The sequence below is a fragment of the Pleurodeles waltl genome, chromosome 6 (assembly GCF_031143425.1).
Source record: "Pleurodeles waltl isolate 20211129_DDA chromosome 6, aPleWal1.hap1.20221129, whole genome shotgun sequence".
In the NCBI taxonomy this organism is placed as follows: Eukaryota; Metazoa; Chordata; class Amphibia; order Caudata; family Salamandridae; genus Pleurodeles; species Pleurodeles waltl.
The window spans coordinates 55,084,958-55,105,952 of NC_090445.1; the positions used below are offsets into that span (position 1 = coordinate 55,084,958).

Genomic DNA, 20,995 nt, shown 5'->3' on the forward strand with positions numbered 1-20,995 from the left:
GTCCATCTCCTCTCTAGGGGAATCTACACTTTAATCATATTTAAAGGTAGCCCCCATATTATCCTATGAGAGAGACAGGCCTTGCAACAGTGAAAAACAAAGTTGGCAGTATTTCACTGTCAGGACATATAAACCACATTACTATATGTCCTACACACTGCAACCTGCCCTTGGGGCTACCTAGGGCCTACCTTAGGGGTGCCTTACATGTAAGAAAAGGGAAGGTTTAGGCCTGGCAAGTGGGTACACTTGCCAAGTCGAATTTACAGTGTAAAAATACACACACAGACACTGCACTGGCGGGTCTGAGACATGATTACAGGATTACTTGTGTGGGTGGCACAATCACTGCTGCAGGCCCACTAGTAACATTTGATTTACAGGCCCTGGGCACCTCTAGTGCACTTTACTAGGGACTTCACAGTAAAACAAACATGGCAATCATGGAGAACCAATTACATACACATTTTAAACAGGAGCACTTGCACTTTAGCACTGGTTAGCAGCGGTAAAATGCCCAGAGTAACAAAAAACAGTAAAATCAGAGTCCAGCACACATCAACAACCTGGGGAACAGAGGCAAAAAGTTAAGGGAGACCACGCCAACGATGAAAAGTCTAACAGGAATGAAAAGGCGTTTAATTTTTTTTAAGGCGTGAAAAAAGAGCCATTCGGTGAGAATCTTTGCTGAAATGTATGGGCTGCAAAATGGATCGGGGTTCAGCAAATAATGGGAAAACACAACTTTCTTTAATGGATAACGACTAATTATAGAAAAATGGGCGCAACATTTCCAAAAAGTCCAAGTGTGCTCCAATGTGCAATTTGTTGTGCAGCGGGTAAGGTCAAATATTTAGGTCAGTAAAACCTGTGAGGGCAGTTCTGAAACTTATCCCTGAAAGGAGTGCCAAACCTCTGACCCGCCAGTTCATTATTTGTATTCAAGCAAGATTGTACTTGATGCCGCCTGACATGATGTACCCAGGTATGGATTATAGGCCCTTAGTAGCCTTCCAGCTGTAGCAAAGAACTTGACAATTCATGCTAACTCCAGTGGGACATCAGATGAAAACATTTCATAACACTGCCTCTTTGCATGTTCTTATGCCGTGCTCAAAGAATAATGATCTTATTAAAGTACGCCTTTGGGGAAGAAACTCTGGACAGCAGCATATTGCGCTCTACTGATTCTGAGGTAGATTGGTACAACCTGCGCTGCTTTTGTCCTGGTGGCTCATCCACCCTTCTGTTATCGCCCTGCCCCCTCCCATTTGTTATGAAGTTAAGGGGCAGATGTATAAAAAGTGGCACTGCACCGAGTGCAGCGCCACTTTCCCTGCACCCCTTAGCATGCCCCTACCGCCACCATGTGTGCGCCGTATTTAAAATACGGCTCACCATGATGCAGGGTAGAAGACAATAGTGTCATTTCTCATGACGTTATTGATGTACTCTGCAGGAGTAGCTCTAAAATATTGGCGCTACTCCTGCAGAGTACATAGGGCCCCATTCTAAAGAATGGAAGCTCCATTTTAATGCCTGCTCTGGAACAGGCTTGAAAAGTGCCGTAAAAAATGGCGCAAGGAAATCTCAAAGATTTACTTACGCCATTTTTCTACCTCCCCAATTGGGGAACCCCCACCCTTTGCATACATAATGCGCTGCACAGGCATATTGTGGCGCAGAGGGTTACAGAGTGGCACAATGCATACATTGTTCTACTCTGTAAATACGGCACATGGATTTTAGCCTCATTGGGCCACATTAACGTAAAAAATAATGACATTAATGTGGCACAAGGTGGCACTAGGGGCTTATAAATATACCCCTTAGTTTTTGTGATTGACTGTGCATTCCATTTTGTACGTTGTGGATTTGTCTCCATTTTTTTGCTGTTTTTCAAGGATTTTCATAGTTTTTTCTTTTGTTGTCGTGAATGAGGCCTTTTAAGTATTTTGCACAGCTAGGGGTCAATTGCATTATAACTTATCGATGGCGTACCAGCTAAGGTCACAGGAGGAACTGCTCTGTTCGATACATGCTTCATATTGCAACTGCTTACTGCCCTCAATATTTCTGCCCAGGTTGTCCAACTGGCTGGAAGGGGAAGAGGGGGATGAGGGGGCATGTTGTTACTTCGCACTAGTATCACTTTGCCCGCTGTTACTTTTGGAGCCTTGATTTATTGGGTTATCTTGCAAATCCAATTCTGTTAGGACAAGTCTCCCAACGGGACCTCTCATTGAGTCACTGCCTGCATGTCCCATGGCCTCCTTCTGCACATGATTGGCTCAATGTCCAGTGCTGGTCTGTGTGGTTCCAAAGTGATTTACTAGCCTGGTCAATAGCTCCGGCAATGTAGCTACCTTATTGATTATGGTATCACCAGCCATTCTGTTCCTCTCTAGTGCTTATTTACACAGAGATCCATATTCTGATTGAGCATAACACGCTAATTGAGCATGAACACTCTGTGGGAGAGCATTTGTTTGAGCTCACTTGGAATTCTCGTTTGTGTGACTGCCAAGAGAGGTCCTTAAATGTAGCTAATAGAGAGATATTGATGGCAATTATAATTGAGTCAGATACATCATCGTTGCTTTGAATATATTGCTGGCTATAATCCCCTGAGGGTGTAGACCCTAATGCTCCCATGGGGTCTACCTCCTTTCTGCTTGCAGAGTTCTCCACTCCAGATTCATTGCATGGCTTTCCTGGGATTCCAATATTTGGGAGCTGTGAAACCCACAGGGGGACAATGAAACCCATTTTGTGGGAGTTGTGAGGGTTGAACAGAGTCCACTGTGTCCCTTTAGAGGTATTTAGGTGGGTGCAACATTCCCAATTATATCTCCCAATTTCCCTGAACTGCAAGCTGTTGAATAGGCAACTGGCTGATTAGTGGACTCGGGCCTGGGCTGAGATTTTCTATCTTCTTGGAACCCCTGCGAGGGAAGCCCCATTTGGGTCATCTACCCGGATGGTATGCATGTTGATTATCCAATATGAGCCATATACCTGGTCGATCCCTGCATGGACTTGGTTACGGGTCTTTGGGCTTGTGTCTCCTACAGTTCTTTTTGACCTCCGAGAGTACACTTGGGTTGAGGATGTTTTTTGTGCATTAGTTCTTTTCATCTGCCATCTCCATCATCTCTACTTTTATAGATGTTTTGAGGGAGGGACTGACTATAGTGGAGGGCAATTTGCTGTTTTGCTTTGGTTTCTGACCCATCTTATTAATAAAAAAACAACTAAATATTTAATGAATGGATATGTTGTATATGTGCTAAAAAGTGACAAATGCAGGATAGTACAGTAAAGTAGAGCATTCAATTTGAATGCAGAAGACAGAAAAGTAGATGACCCTCCCACTTTTTTTATCACTATGGAGCTCTCTTATCTTACCGTCTTGCAGAAGGTAAACTTCAGAAGGTAAACTTCAGAAGGTGACTGAAAGCCCTTCTTTCTTAACAGGTTGTTGGTTTTTATTTCAGAGTCTGAACCTTACTTGATCCTGCTCATCTTCCGCATCTAATAATTGACCCTAACCGGAGAATAATAACCTCCCTGCCAATGTAACGCTTTCTGCCTCCAAAAGCACTTTGTCATGGGCCTCATGCTGTGTTTAGTTCTGTATGGAAACAAAAACATAGAACAAAATAAACTGTTAATGTAGTCCCTCATGTTGCAGTTGACACTTCTTCCCTCAGAGGAACTCTACTCATCTGGACCTACAGATGTTCAGCTCTCACCTTCAGTAGCTCCACATCCTACTGTTGACACTTTCTCCCTCAGACGAACTCTACTCTTTCAGTCCTACAGAACTTTACTTCTCACCTTCAGTAGCTCCACGTCCTGCTGCTGACACTTCCCTTCCACCTCTGTAATCAGGTCTTGGTGGGTAGATTGCAGCTTCTCCAGTTTGCTCAGTTTCTCCCGAATCTTTGTCATCTTCTCTTCATGTTCCTCTTTCAGTTCGCTCATAAGTTGTGTCTTTTCCGTCTCCAGAAACTGCTGCAGAAGCTCAAATGTATTCAGTATCTTCTTGGTCTGGTTCTTGAAGATTTCCTTCATTAAAAACCAAACAAATCACATTATATTTGTATTTTTATAATACAGTGAGATTTATCACATTCTCCCCATATATTTCACTGATAATGCTTTTCATGTTAACCACATACCACAACCACGTTTCTCTGAGACAAACACTATGTGCAGTCAGTCTGATCCCACCATATAGCAGAGTGGTTTTAACTTTGCAAAAACTGATCTTTATCTCTCACTCTCCCATTGTCTTCCATCATAGAGAATGCTTAAACAAACAAAAAAAGCTGTGGTTGAAAAAGCTGTGTCTTTACTACACATCTTAGTACACTCATGTAATTTTACTTATGGATTACCTCTATGTTATTCCCACTAATGTCACTCTTGAAATGTGTGACTACTTTTGGAAGTGAGACGACCAGAGTACATGGTTCAGGAATTCAAAGAACTTATAAGCCATCTTCTTTTGCTCAGTCACAACATTAAAGTGAAAATATGAAAATTGCAAGTCGACTGAGAAGGTTATCTGAACAACAAATTGGCCCTCATCACGACCCTGGCGGATTCAATCCGCCAGGGCCGCGTGCCGCGGGAGCACCGCCGACAGGCCGGCGGTGCTCCGAAGGGCATTCTGACCGCCGCGGTCAGACACGGGAAACTGGCGGTCTCCCGCCAGTTTCCCGCTGCCCTGGGGAATCCTCCATGGCGGCGCAGCATGCTGCGCCGCCATGGGAATTCCGACCCCCTTCCCGCCGGCCTGGCAGTTCTTACCGCCAGAACCTGGCCGGCGGGAACGGGCGTCGTGGGGCCCCTGGGGTCCCCTGCAGTGTCCATGCCCGTGGCATGGACACTGCAGGGGCCCCCTAACAGGGCCCCACTACGCTTTTCAGTGTCTGCCTTGCAGACACTGAAAAGCGCGACGGGTGCTACTGCACCCGTCGCACGCCTTCCACTCCGCCGGCTCGATTCCGAGCCGGCTTCCTCGTGGAAGGCGCTTTCCCGCTGGGCCGGCGGGAAAGTTAGAATACCCCTCGCGGTCTCTTGACCGCGGGCGGTATTTAGGCGGATTCCGACGGGCGGCCCCAGTCGGAATGAGGGCCATAGTTAGGGATCCGTAAGTAAGACTTAGGGCCCGATCAGGAGTTGGGGGGGCTCGGACTGTCACAACTCCAATACTGCGGTGGCGAGGCAGCCGCGAAGCCGGCGGCCTCCCCACTGTCGTATTACGATGTTTCCACTGGGCTGACCCGCGGAAATGTTGTATTATGGCAGCCCGGTGGAAACAGTGCAGTGGCATTAGCCTTGGCACCCTCAGAATGCTCATTGTCTGTGTTTTCAGTTCATGAATGAGGAAGGGTAGGAAAATATAAAGCAGGCTACAAGGCAAATTAAATAAAATAGTGTGCCAAAGGAAGTGAGTAGGCTGAAATGGTATATCTGGGATTACCAGGTGAGAGAGCACAATGCCAAGTTGTCTCAGTAGAAAACACTCGGGCCTTGGGCCAAGCTGAAGGAAGGAAAACCTTACTGGCCTCCACCTGACCCCCTTCCACAGCATGGAGGAGCATCAAACTCTCATCCTAGTCTCATCACAGTCTACCATCTCTGCCCTTACCCTCCTCATCGTCATCCATGAACCTCTATAGCCCCCACTTACATTTACCAGCTGCTCATAGGAAAAGTGTCCAGAATCGTGAATGACCTTTCGGAAAGAACCTGATAATCTCAGGTGCATCTAATGTGAGGACTAAAACTGGTATGCCCACAGTTTATGGGGGCGATAAAGGTGAAAATCAATATTTACAGCACTGGTATGACCCATTCTACATTATGGACACCTTGTAATGTGGACCTGTTAAGCACTAGGGGCCAGATGTAGCAACTTAGCAATTTGCGACTTGCAAATTGCGAGTCCCTGCGACTCGCAATTTGCACGTCGCAAATTGCCATGCAGTACGGTGTCTCAGACACCGACTGCAACTCGCAATGGGGTCGCAATGACCCACCTCATGAATATTCATGAGGTGGGTCGCAAATTGCGGCCCCATTGCGAGTATAGGCACTCGCTAACATGGAGGCCTGCTGACGTCAGCAGGCCTCCATGTTAGCGACCTGCTGTTCAATAAAGCAGGTTTTTTTTTTTTAAGTGTAGCCCGTTTTCCCTAAGGGAAAACGAGCTGCACTTAAAAAAATAACCGAAACCTTTAGTTTCGGGTTTTTCAGGGCAGGCAGTGGTCCCTTGGACCACTGCCTGCCCTGAAAAATTAATATCTGGTCCAGTCACAAAGGGGAAGGGGTCCCATGGGGACCCCTTCCCTTTGCGACTGGGTTACCATCCACTTCAAGTGGATGGTAACTGCGAGTCCAAGCGGCCGCAAATGGAATTGCATACCAGTGCGAGTCGCTAATAGGAAGGGAACACCCCTTCCTATTAGCGAGTCGGAAATGCATTTTGCGAGTCGGATCCGACTCGCAAAATGCATTTCTGCATAGCAAGCCCACGTTTGCGAGTCGCAAACGGCGATTTTCGCAGTTTGCGACTCGCAAACGGGTTGCTACATCTGGCCCTAGATTATTAACAATATGGAGATCATCTTTTCAACACTGCATTCCCGGTTACATCATATACTCCGAGTTCTGGTGCTGAGTCCAGCTGCTTCAGGTGCACTGTGAGAATACCAGGTCCTTGGACACCGATATAAGAATGCTCAGCATGCACAGATGATATTAACTGCTTTTGCTGCTCTGCTGCTGCATATGCGACAGAGGAAAAGTAGAGACTATTCCTTTTTGCCATTTCCAGGAGTACTATAAGTTCAATATAGGTCCTGCTGGCTGGTAATGTCCAGAAATACCCTCCATACCCCAGCAACAAACCAATTGCTTAGAACAAAACCACTGACCCACTTTTCCCCTGTAAAGCCTGGATCATTTGACACGCACAGATCTGGAACACCCAACAACACTCATTAGATAACAGCAAAAAGGAACCCAGCAAAAGTTGCCCTTGTTGGAAATGATCACCCTTTGCATGGTATTTACCCAGATTTTGCCTTCTTGTGCTGAACCTGTTTTTGTTCGCCACATGACTCTGTCCGCTGTACCCCTGCAAACCAGGGCTAAGATGCTTAAGCTCTCATTTTCAAACATTAATAAATTAGCATATAACTAACTAGCACATTAAATTTACTAAAAAGTCCCTAGTATATGGGACTACATGCACCCAGAGCTGGTATATTTTATGCTAATATATTAGGCTGAGGAACACATGATGCTACTCACTAAACTAAACTGTAAAACATGTATCTATGCCTGCCAATGCAATCTGGGCAGTTTTAAATTGCCCAGATTCCAACCTGGCTAGATAAGCCTTTTGCCAGGCCTAAACCTTACTTTTTAACGCTTGTAAGCTACCCGTAAGGTAGTCCCTAAATGCCCATAGGGCAGAGGTCGTGGTATTTAAAAAGCATGACATGTATGCTTAATGCTTTACATGTCCTGGCAGTGAAAAACATCAAGGGCCAGATGTATCATACAACCAATTTGCAATTCTCAAATAGCGATTTTTAAGAAATCGCTATTTTAGAAATGCAAAAAGGTATGTATGATTTTGCAATTCGGTAATAGCGATTTCTTAAAAATCGTAAATGCTATTACCGAATCGCAAATAGAGAATCTGTCCCCATTCGCACCTATGGGCCTGTAGGCCCATATTTGCAAATTTTTTGCATGTCGCAAATTGCGAATTCCAGTTAGGAATTCACAATTTGGGAAATGCAAACCCCAGGGTGCTGGGGGCCTAAGGCCCCCTCTGCTGCACCCCAAGAAGTTTTTTAAGGACATGTAAGGCGCACACATGCCAAAGGGGCATGTGTGCGTTACATGTCCACTTTAAAAATGCATTTTTAATGCATTTTTAAAATTTGCACATGGTTTAATGGCGATTCCTTAATGCCCAATTCGCATTAAGGAATTGCTTGTTACATGTGGTTTTGAAATAGCAAATAACGATTCCTTATTTGCCATTTCTTATTTAGAGAATCCCAATTTGCGATTCTCTAAATGAGGTTGCAAATAAGGAATCCTTATTTGTGATGCCGCATTTAGAGAATCGCAAATTGCGATTCTCTAAATGGAGTCGCAATTTTAAGGAATCGCTATTTCAGAAAGGTGCTTTTGCATTTGCAAACGGACGAATTTTGCAATTCGCACCATTTGCGAATGCAAAATTCTTTGATACATCTGGCCCCTAGTCGTTTATCACCATGGTCAGGCTGGCTGGCCCATAGGAAAGCACTGGGTTACACTATAAAATACATATGGGGCCAGATGTATGAAAATATTTTGCACGCGCAAACTGTAAAATCGTCCGTTTGCGAGTGCAAAATAGTGGTCTGCAATGCATGAAAGGCACTCGCAGACTACCAAGTAGAAATCCAGGTCGCAAGGCAATGCTGCAAAAAATTGCAAATTGCGATTTTTCCCAGAATGGTATTGTGCACATGCAAAATACCATGATCTGCAACCATCTGCATTTTTAAATTGAACATGTAAAGCACACATGCCTTTTGCATTTCCAAAATTGCGATTTCTGGTTCAGAAATCGCAATTTTGGAAATGCTAAAAATTTGCAGCTATGGGCCAACAGGCCCATAGCTGCGAATGGGGCCGGTATCGCAATTTGCGATTCGGTAATAGCATTTGCGGTTTTTAAGAAATCGCTATTACCGATTCGCAAATGTGATACATGGCCCTTTGCGAGTCGGTAATAGCGATTTCTTAAAAATCGCTATTACCCAATCGCAATGGGCCGTGATGGTACATCTGGCCCATAGTGCTTAACTTCATTTTGGAAGTAGCTAGGAAATCGTTCCAGGGACTCAATTTAAAAGTAATGTAAAATCCAGCCTATTTATATTACTATTTTGAAAATTTCACTTTGAGAAAGTTGTCTTTTTTCTCCTTAAGCCAAAAGGCCTTTCTGACAGTGTCCAGTGTTACCCAACTTCAGATGGCTTCCCTGCAGTGAGATGCAGAGTGCTCCCAGACAGTGGACAAAGGGCTTGGGTGTGGGGAGGTGTTTTGCTTCCTTGAACAGGATGGTCTGGGGGCTGTGCCCAGTCCCATCCTGATCTTCAAAAGGCACCTAGCCTGTCACTGGCACATGTAGCTGACACCTAAGCCTACTTCTATGTTGTCTGGCTTCATTAAGTTGAACAACGTTTGACAAAGTTTCATTCTCCAATATCTGCTCTATGTTGCAGTAATAAGGCATTGTGCAATGTATTTTTGCAGCATTTTATCTGTTCCAATGTGGTTACCAAACAAACACTGATGTTACAAGTGTAGCCTAAAGCCTTGCTTTAAAGAGGCATTCTACAGTGGATCAAGACTTACTCCTTTCAGTATGGCCGCCAAATTCCACACTAATGTTGCAATTAGCACAGTCTCATGCTAATGATCACTTCACAAGTGCAGTACATATCACGAAAGAATATCCTGTGCTCATGTTCACAGAATGTGCAGGCACAAAGCATCAGATATTTTGGGCTATGCATTTTTTTCCCCTTTTTCTTCTGGCGTGGGACAGATTTGTGTAATTTGTGTAGTTGATTCCTACAAGTACTTTTAGCAGCCTCTGTGTAAGCCCATTCAAAGCTACTGAAAAGCGGGCAAATACGTAACTATTGGAACTCTCTGGCATGTACTCCTGGTTTTATCTGGTTTGCCGGCTTTATCCCTGGTACTGGTATATTGTCCCTATTTGTTTAATTTCGAATATTGCTGATGATAAACATATATTTTGATGTAGTATTGTGGTAATTTAAGCACACTTTGCGAAGGCCTATGAGTCTGGTGTTAAACTAAAGAGTATTGTTGCATGCCTAGCACATTAAAGTTTACCAATTCTTATTTACATTATGTCAGACTGTCTTTTTACCTCCATCACAGAATAAGTAAATGTTGTAGAACATCCAGGACCTGCTCGTCCACATTTTCCTCCAAATCCTCAATACATCAGAACTAACTAAATAGCGATCTCCCCAACCAGAGGACTAGAAGCCTGGTCTAACTGGTTTGATATGAATATTACAAATTTCAAGTGGGCATAGAAGAATGAAGATTGAGGCACAAGCTGTAATGTATATGCTATACCTGTCTAAGAAGTTACCAGACTCTCTACAAAGACCTTCAATGGAAAGAAATTGCTTCAAATGTAAATATTAGGTGATAAACTAAACAATGTGTGCTATCATCGATAGCCAGTGTATTCATAAAGCAGCAGGAATAGCGAAGTTGAAAGTAATTATAACACTTTGCAGACACCCAATTACACCAAAGTGGGCAACTAGTTGAGGTTGTAATAGAAGGTGTCACTGAGGAATAACTCCATAGAGGATAATGAGCAACCTAAAGAAGTACATTATATTAAAGGAATCACCCTGGTGCCCATTCACCAACATATACCTATTTTAACTTAGCTTCACTACTTGACTGTCAAGAGAAATTCAGGATTGTCAAGGCAACTGTCTTAATCTGTGGGTACGGGGGGAGGGCATTTGGTCATGTAGGCAACTAAAATGGCCATACCGCACTGAAGCTCGTCCGATCCCGAGACCCCGAAAGCTGCTACAACCATCAGAAATACTGAAGAGGCACACTAGCGCTTGGTTCGACCCACAGCCTTGCTCTGGGACAGGGCACACCCCCTCTACGGTGCTCTATGCTGCTGCAGACCAGTACTGCAACCACCTCGGCCTGACACAGCCCTCGGAGGCCCTTATGAGGCTGTGGGTGAGCCTGAGGGCAGGGCTGCTGTGGATGTGGACAGGCGCAGCTACTCTTCGGCTCCCACTCTCCTCTCCCTGACTGTGGGAGGCTCCAGCATAGTGGTGTCTCCCTCCTGGAGCCACCTCATGCATCACTGCCGCGGCCTGATGCAGCCTGATGCAGCGCTCAGAGGCCCTGAAGCGATAGGTGCTGCTCGTGAGCCTGAGGGTGAGGCCACGGTGGTTGTGGCTGGGTGCTACTGATCCCTGGCTCCCACTCTCCTCTCCCTGATTGCAGGAGGATCCGGCTTGATGCTGCCTCACACACCATTAGGAGGCAGTGTAAGTCTCCACTGCATACGTGGGGCGAGTCCCAGCTGTCACGTTGCATCTGTCGGTCAGCGCATGGTCCGTTCTTGGGGAGCATTCCTGCACCTCCTGCCATCATTGTGTGGTGGTGGCCTTTGCTGGTGAGGTGCCGCTTACAGTGGAATCTTCAACCTCATTTGCTAGATCACCCCGCCTGCTGCGGCAACAACCTGGGCTCCAGTGAAGTGTATTCCCTGCTTTTACCCGGGGCTCTTTAGTTTACCATGCCACTTCCAGGTATGGGGGACTGTGGGGTAGTGGACATGGCCACATCATGATCACGTTCACCACATTTGTGAGCCCAAGACTGGTTAACCAACCAAATATTCAGCATTATGTGCCCACTCACCACATTTCTTCCACCGCTCCATTTATGGTGTTCCCCCACCTTGAGGCGGATGGCCGTCATCACACCTTCCAGACCCCCTGGAACGCTGCCCAGTTTTGCAAACAATACAAGAGGGTGTAGTGTGGTCAGTTTTATGTATCCTTTGCATGTTAGCTTCAGGCGTTAGGCCTTTGTGCACTTTGCCCTGGATGTATTTAATTCCTTTGCTCGCAGCATAGAGCCTCTGTGCACTTTGCTCTAAATGCTTTTTATTCAGCTTCGTACTGTTATTTTTCAAATAGCCAGTTCTACGGTCTTGTTTTATGTTTTATATCACACTGTTTAGCCTACTTCAGCACTTGAGTTTCAATAACACATTCTTGCTCACTCTGTGCTTTAGTCAAGGATACAGTCTGGTACATTGCTGATAGACGTGGTAGGAGTTTAGTCTTTGGATTGCAGAGATACATTCTTGCGTAGGGCCATTTTGTGATCACACTGACATGTTAGTTATAAAAACACAGGCCTTTGCTCAGGTATGAGGGTTCATGGCTTCCCGGAGAATCTGAAAGACAAGTTAATAGCTTAACATGCTGTGCTCGAAATAGAACTAACTGAGAGAGAGAATAGAATCCATTAACACCATGATTGCGTAGGGACATTTTGTGATCACACTGACATGTTAGTTATAAAAACATTTCCTTGTCCCAATAGACTAAGGGGGAGATTCTGACCAGGGAACCACAACTAGACGCTGACTGCCTTGTTGCAGATGCTGAACCAGATCACAGGCCTTTGCTCAGGTATGAGGGTTGATGGCTTCCCGGGGAATCTGAAAGACAAGTTAATAGCTTAACATGCTGTGCTCGAAATAGAACTAACTGAGAGAGAGAATAGAATCCATTAACACCATGATAGCGGTATTCTTATGTTTCACTCTCCTTGTGACTATTTCAATCCTACTGTTTTGTATGGTTCTGGTTATTGCGGCTCACGCCTTAATATCTAAAATGCAGTTGTTTTATTAAAACAATCTATAAAACTCAAACTGCCTGTGTCATTTGTACATGAGATCATACTGTAAATGAGAGAGCTGGTTGGGATCTGAGTGACCATGACTTCCCTGAGAAGTACTAAAGATGTCATACGTTCGGCTGCCCAATCATCCCTTCCCCTTGGGAGAGATGAGGCACTGCTAGTTAGCTGGAGCAAAACCGGATTTAGGGTGGCAGAGGTCCTTCTAAGTGGGTCAGACTTAGTCCCCCACACCAGGAACGATCCTGCTACCTAGAAATTCAGTAGTCTAATTTAGGATAATGAGAGCCCACGCAACATGGCGCCGCCAACGATTGGTCTGGCTCTAATTTTCGGGTCCGGCTGACTATCTCGGTCTCATATATATATTCACTCCTCGGTGACGTTAACGGAGACGTCCGTGGCGCTGAGGATTTCTGCCAACACAATATAGGTACATCCTATGATTTTGTGGTTGGTTGTTCAAGCTTGAACTTTGAAAGGAAAACCCCGATATTGGTGTGCCTTCTCTGACTTAGCGCTGTTTTCATAATGGCGAATCCCCAAGTAGTGAACGTCGCACTTAATATGCGACACCCGCTCACAGGACATCTGTTAGCACATGGTCTGACGAACCAGGGGGGTCCGGTCACGTTTGTGGTGGACGCCCATGCAGCCTATAGAACAGAGCTTTTTTATTCTTGGGTCGTATTTCCGGCAGTTGATGGGGCATCACACACTTTTCATGATTACACTGTTGCAAATGCCCCTGGACAATACAGGGCATATGCATACTTAGAGATACATTTATCTTATCAAGAACACCATAATTGGCTTGATGGCGCCCTCCCACACACCATAGCACAAGTTAAATTAGGTCCACTGAGTAATGATGGTCCTACCTGGCCTTTATTGGCCACATATACACCACATCCTGCGGTTGCACAATTAGCGGTGGCTGAAGTTTGTCGTTTATATACAGATTTAACGGCTACATATAGACGCTTAGTTCAATTTGTGATGCAGACACTAAATACAAACCCAGCACGTGCTGCTCCGGCGCAACCACATGCGGTGGTTCCAGGTATCAATCCGGCCACTATACACTCAGTTATGGGTAAAGTACCGGCTAAACGAGAGCAAACTCCATTTTGGCTGGCACAAAAAATTAATACGCTGGAAGCAGTATTTCCCCATACAGGACTTCAGGATAAACATAGAATATTGACGATGTGTTTACCGTTTGGTATGGTTCCTACTGTGGACCATTGTAATACATGGGGCACGGTGTTTGCCGCGCTCTACACTACAGCACACGGTACACCGACATTGGCTAATTTACAGGAAGTGCTTAAACAGATTCAAGATGAATATGGGGCTGCCCCAGCCTTAGATCTAGGGATGCAACTGATTGGCAATTTTGCCACGGTTTCTTCCATCATATTGAGTAATCTAAAAGGGGAGGCAGTGGCACTAGCAGTGCATATGCGTCTTCGTGACGTCCCGCAACTCGATCAGAAGCGGGAGCTGCCGAGAATAATAGCGGAAAGATATTCTAGTATCGGTCGTGATACCCTAGGGGCTAGACCACAGAAACCACAGTTTCAAGGTAAGGGTTGTAAAGATACTACTAAACAACAACAACCTGAGGGTACTAAAAAGCTCTGGGAGAAAAAACAACAAACACCTAAAAAAGAAAGGGGAGGTTCTCCGCAACGGGAGACCCCGCAGACTAGGTATAATCTTAGAAATAGGGATAACTTGAAAACGCCTGATAGATATCAATACACTGATACACGCCAATCTCGTTCCTTTCAGGACTCTTCGGAAAAGAGAAATGAGAGAGGTGGGCGGTCAGAGCGGAGGACAGAGTACGTGAAACCGAGACAGGAATCACAACACTCAACGGAGGTTTCGGTCAAGAAACAAGAGAAACCGACCCAACAAAAGCAGCAGTTTAAAAAGAAGGTGGCGGCAGTCTCAGTTAGACATGCCACACAAGAAGTGAGTTCTCTTGAAAAACAAGACATGGGCGTTAGCACTGTTAGATAGCGCGGCAGAGGTCACAATAGTTCGCCGGAATCTTCTAGAGCATCTGGAGGTGAAAGCAACTGATGACTTCATACAAGTCGAAATAGCAGATATGGGTGTCTCTGGTCCCGATAGAGTTTATACAGTAACTTTGCAATTAGAAGGGGACATTGAGCACACTATAAACGCCATCTTTTGGGATCGTGTAGTCAAATTGTATGACATTCTGCTGGCCGAACAGGATTGGCCCCCAGGCTTTGTTTGCGACTGTCCAGTTGGGGAGGAGGTTATTGTACCTTCATTCTCACCACTTGTTCCGGGAGAACTTGTAGAGTCCTATAGTAATACATGGGCTCTAGCACAGGCACCCGCCTTATATAGAAATCATGTGGGGTGGAATCGGGATTCACCTTATCATGTAATTCCGATTAAGGGCAAACCTCAGCTGCAACCGCAATATTCTATAAAATTTGAAGCAAGGGCATCGGTAAGGAAAATACTTACACACTTGGAGTACCAGGGAGTTATTGGACCCTGTGTCTCGCCGATGAATAATCCCTTATTTCCTGTAGCTAAACCGGACCATTCTTATAGGATAGTGGTGGATTACAGACATTTAAATGGCCATACACGCACATCTGCAATACAAAATTCACACAGTGTAGCGCTCATGAATAATATTGTGTGTAAGAAATACAAAACAACTTTAGATGTCTCGAATGGTTTATTCTGCCAAAATATAGCGCCCAAAAGTAGGGATTTTACAAGCTTTAGTGCGTTTGGCTCTCAGGAAAAATAATTTTGTTGTTTGCCTCAGGTATATAAGAATAGCCCAGAACTGTTTTCGGCTTGTGTAACTGAAATTTTGCACGAGTTGGACCCTGAAGCTTTGTCATATGTTGATGATATTTATCTCACAGGTGACGAGTTACTGCAACATTTAAGACGGGTAGCCCGCATTGTTGTGGGATTTGACGAAATTGGCTACAAATTTAACTTCAAAAAGTCGAAAATTGCCTTCCTCAGCGTAATTTTTCTGGGATATGAGCTGTCGAATGAGGGCAAGAGCTTAGCGCCACACTTTTTGGAAAAATGTGCACGGTTGCAACCACCTAATACGATTAGGAAACTACAGTCGTTATTGGGATTTCTAAATTTTGGCAGAACTTACATTCCTGATTATGCTACACGTATAAAGCCATTATACGAGTTAATTCGCCCACATTTTTCGAGTAGATTTTGGATGATTGAGCCTACACATATTCTTCGAGATTTGCAAACTGATCTCTTAGCAGTAAAGCATTTACACACACGGGACAATAAGACACATCTGGTCATCAGGGTTATAGCTGGGGCCGTTGGGTTTACATATGTCACCTTTAATGAGGGTGAGACAGTCCTGATGGCATACAAGTCCCACTTGTATTCTGCTGCAGAACAACGTTTTGCACAAACTGAGAAAATTCTCACTGCTGTACAGATGGCTGTGATTAAAGAATGACCTCTTGCCCAGGGCCAACGCATCATTGTCATTTCCCCGATACCAGCCTTAGAGGCTGTTCCGAAAGCGAGTGTTCCTAATTCAAAAGCATTACACCCGCGATGGATACAATGGGCAACGTCTTTGACAGCCACTGATGTAGATTGCATATTTGACCCTAAACTGCAGACTCAGGAATTTCTTCAATATGAAATGGAGTACCCAGTTCCTGCTGGCACATTGCCTATTGATCAATATCAGGTGGTCATGTACACCGATGGCTCTGCGCAATCAGCGTTTGGGACTAAACAACAGTATTCTGCTGCATGTGCGGTGGTGAGCGGCCATATGGAGGGGGAGAAGTTCTGCCCCCAACATACTTATACACAAACCTTGGGAGACTGTATGGCACAATTGGCTGAGCTGAACGCTCTGTTGTTAGCCTTGGAACATGCGGATCCGGCACAATTTACACTGCTGGTTTGTGATTCCTATTACTGTGTTCAGTCTTTAAATGAATATTTGCATTACAGGCGGTTGAATGGGTTCAGAGATTCCAAAGGTAACACCATAAAACACAGATTGCTGTGGGGGAAGGTTGCGGATCTGAAGGAAATGCTTCCTAAAGTCCATGTTGTACATACACTTGGACACCAGCGCATTGGAATACACGTTGCTGGGAATACTTTGGCTGATGAAGCCGCGAAATCGGCAGTGGCAGTTGCCACTGTAGCCGCAGTGACTCGTTCGAGTTCCAAACCAGACACAGAGATCTTGGCTGCCATAAAGGCTACGGCTGATGGCATGCCATATCCTAAAGGATTCCCTTCTAAATATCATTATTCCATGGGTGGTATGCTAAACACTGAGGTTAAGATCCCTGGCGTTGGTGTACGTGAGATGCCCAATAAAATTGAGCGTCCTCGATTAATTACTGCAGCACATGAGGGGGCGACATCTGCACATGCAGACGTGGCAACCACAATTTCACTCTTACAGGCTCGTTATTGGTGGTCTGGTCTCTATAAGGAGACAAAGCAGTATGTCCTTTGTTGTGACATCTGTCAACAAATTAAAGTTTCCACGGCTAGACGCCCGTAGCAGACGCCCCTTCTGATATCGAATAAACCATTACAGTGTGTGTACTTGGATCATTGTGGTCCGTTGACACCAGATAGTGCATACAAATATATCTTGGTAGCTGTAGATTCGTGCTCCAGATTTGTGTGGGTCTGGCCACAGCGCTCGGCTGACACTCAAACTGTTATTAAAGATCTGCGCATCTTTGTCGATACATATGCAGTTGCAGCTTTTCATTCGGACCAGGGCCCTGCTTTTGCCTCTAAGGCATTCAGGAACACCATGGCTTCGTTGGGGGTCCAGCTCCAGTTCTCATCTCCATTTCATCCTGAGGGAAATTCTGTTGTGGAGCGTTTAAATCGTGATTTAAAGCAATCCTTAACGGCCAGAGTTATAGGTATGGGTCGTAGTTGGCTAGCCCACCTGTATGGAGTACAGAGAGCACTGAATAACTTGCCTAGAAGGTCCCTAGGGGTCGTACTTCATATGAGTGTTTGTTTGGAACACAAATGTATGTTCCTGATCTAGATGGTCCAGGTGTGAAGGCGGCGATACGCCCTTTGACATAAATGATCGTGTCACTGTTTTGCAGGATTTACAAAAATTCCGTGAAGATAACTCTTCTGCCAGTGCTGCCTCCACAGGAATTAAGGATGAACCAGTAACACCTACTGGTCGGATTCCCAGAGTTGGGGATCTTGTGCGTGAAAAGGTCGCAGTGAAAAAATAATTTGGCCCTTCATATCGAGTGCCAGTTCCTGTGCTAGGGATCCACGGCACAAGAACTGTGATTTTACCACCGCTGCAAGGGGCCAAAGGAAATCGTTTTGTATTGATCGACAATGTCAAGTTACAACATGTGGCCGATTCTGCACAGCAGACCAAGAGGAACGCCCAGTAGTTCCCGAATCCCTCTCACTACTGGGGTTGATGTTCCGCTGCAGGTGATTTGCACCGACGCTGTTTCCTCTCCGAGCTTGGGGAGGGTGGAAGCTGATCTTGCGATTGTTCCACTAACGGCAGATAATTTGGAATCTTTTTATCAAATTGCTGTGACTACTGATGTTACTGAAGGTGTTATCTACAGCGTACCACGGTTCCTTTGTTTACGGTTGCACCTTTTGCGAGAACTGCCTCTGGCTGCTTTAATAACAATGATGATACCGTGTCGGGCTCTTCGTCCTCTTCAACACCAGCCCTGGGTCCACGTGAGCTGCTGTGTTGGCTCAAACACACATATTTTGTTGTTACTTGGAACTATTTGTGGCTTTTAATGACTGTGATGACTTTTTTCCTATGGCTGGGGTTTGTTACCTTTTTTCTGTTGATACATGGTCATTTTCTTCCTGAACGATCTGAGATTGAGCAGGTGGAGAAGGTGTTAAAACCGCATTTTTCATCACATATGGTTCGAAGAGACTTGTCCTTTGTGAACATTTCCGCTGTACCAATTCCGGATGGGACTGTGTGGGATAGAGTAATGTTGAATATATATGGTCCCACTGAAATAATTCAAATACCGTATGTTCTCAAATTATCAATGAATGATATCGTTATACCAGGCATTGTTTCTGATGATTGGGATGTGAAGACAGTTGATTCTACGTTGACAGAATTGCAATATTATACTGTCTATGAAAATGAAGATGCTTACCAGTTTAGAGATAATTATGGTGATATGTTTTGTTATAATTATTATGGACACCACTTTATTCATAAAGCTAGTAGCCCTAAATCAATATTTGACTATATGCAATGGGAACATTGCCCGACTCCTCCAAAGGGGAGTTCTAAAACGTATTCTGATAAATTTGCATATTTTTCTGGGCATCATCAACAGAGTGCTAAGTCGTACTATTTTAAGGTTACTCCGCATACTAATAAGCAAATGTTATTGACTGATACTAAATTACTGTATTCAAATTTGTTTGTATCCAAACTATCGGTTGAGGGATATGAATACTGGTCCAAAACTGTTGATTTGAAAAGTGTTTGGGGAACGAAAAATTGGCAAATGAGGGGTAGGGACACATTGTTTAGGGCATGTATTGTTCCTGTCCAAATAATTTTCTTAAATGACACTGTACTACAGACTAGCTGTTTGGGCTTAGCAACGATTAGAGAGTTGAATTTGCCTGGCATACCTGTCCCTTCCAAAATGAAAAATTGGCAGCAATATATTAATGCCACGTTTAGTGAGCTTACAGATCAGGAGAATTTGAAACAAGCGTTATCTGTCGTGGATAATGGAATGCATACCCTGTCCGACCGTGTATATACGATTGATAACATAGTTTCCTCTGCTATAGACATTATTAGATCCAATATGTCTTTGTTATATCATGGGCAGAGTCAAACACGGTCCATTATGCAATTAAGTTGGACTTTACAGACATTGAAGGCGGGTCGCGTTCCGTGGCAGCACATCAGAGCCAGGGAGATATTTTTTTCCTTTAATTTGACACGTCAACAACAGCTAATGGTTAAAAAGGAAGCAGCATATGTTATGTTGAATATTGAGAAATTGGAGAAGTTGCCTTTTACTGTGGCTGAGATTCCGTCAGCTGAGTGGTTGATACACGGGGTTATAAATTTGCCTATTTCCACTCTACAATTCACTTCTTGTTTGAAGCATATTCCAGTGGGCAGATATGAGAAATTGGGAGACAGTTACATACATGAGGTGTGGGAGCTTCCTTTTTTGTACAGATGTCTTAATGGTATGAGGGAGGTTTTTCTTAGCGGTAGTGAATGCGAAACTTCTGTCAGAGATTCGATGGTTTGTAAGCAGCTGTCCTTGCATGGGGCGTGTAATACCTCGGTTGCGAACTTGCCTTGCTATCTAAAGGGAGTTCCAGTCCCCGTTATTAAAAACACATTCCAGGTGCTTTCAAACGGCAGCTACGTCCTTCTTTACAGTGAAGCCTGTTGTGGCATGCGTGCCGGAATAGTTTACGTGGTCGTTGTCACCAAGGCCGTTACGTGCTGCGGGAATGTGTTGGTTCCCCCCACTCAATTTAGGGAGGTAGCGGACATCTGGCCTCACATTGCTACTTCCAAGATGAATTTCGACAAGTTGAGTCGACTAAAGGCTCTATTGTTTCAAAAGCATGTGGCCCTTACATCTGCACGTGAGACCTACGCACTTCAGGTGGCGAGTTCATCAGCAGAAATACAGTCCCTGTTAAATACTAACTTTCCGAGCCACTTTGGTGAACTTGTGGGATGTATATTTAATGCGTTCAGCACTGCTGGAATTGCACATTTTTTCAAAGCCGTTGGTGTTGGTTTCGCTCATACCTTCTCTTCCATATTCGGTTTGATACCTTCGGCTATTCATTCTATTTTCGGAAGCATTTTTGGGGGATTTCCGATTACTTTGGCTTTATTGGATGGCGTTTTGCTGTTGCTGTTGTTCTTGCACAATGGCTGTCCCACCGCAACGAGATCCAATGTGGGCGCTCCCATCAGCGCAGCTGTGTCGTGAACGCATGATGCAGCATTTTGGAGCAACACTCCTGGGACATTTGGAGTGTGACTGATCTCTGTCATTCCGACAAGTTTTGGATTGTGTGCAACCTGTGTTTCGGTGCCTTTGGTGCTCGTTTGAACATGCACTGGCTTTCTGTCTCTCACTGCAGCACCCCCCAGTGGTTGATGCTAATCTGTTGATGTTCCCGATTAGGGCTCATTCCCAGACATGTGCACTGCGGTTGCGTTTGCTTCGTGAGGCAGTTTACGAGATTCCCTTCCTGGAGGAAGATGGTATTGTCTCGTTCATAGGCCCTGCACGGGGTGCCGCCTTGGATGGTTCTTGGGCTTTGGAACACACCTGCTCCATGATCGTATTTGTTGTGGATTTTACAGCATTGACAT

The 20,995-nt window shown here is 44.9% G+C and overlaps 1 protein-coding gene across 1 annotated transcript in view; it reads right to left on the reverse strand.

Annotated features, from left to right (window-relative positions):
* The window catches only part of LOC138301476 (E3 ubiquitin-protein ligase TRIM39-like), a 197,789-nt gene that overhangs the window by 90,917 nt on the left and 85,877 nt on the right, over nucleotides 1–20,995 (reverse strand). The window contains exon 4 of the mRNA XM_069241989.1: nucleotides 3,841–4,071. Coding sequence (XP_069098090.1) covers nucleotides 3,841–4,071 — 231 coding nt within the window. The remainder of the gene's footprint in view (nucleotides 1–3,840; nucleotides 4,072–20,995) is intronic.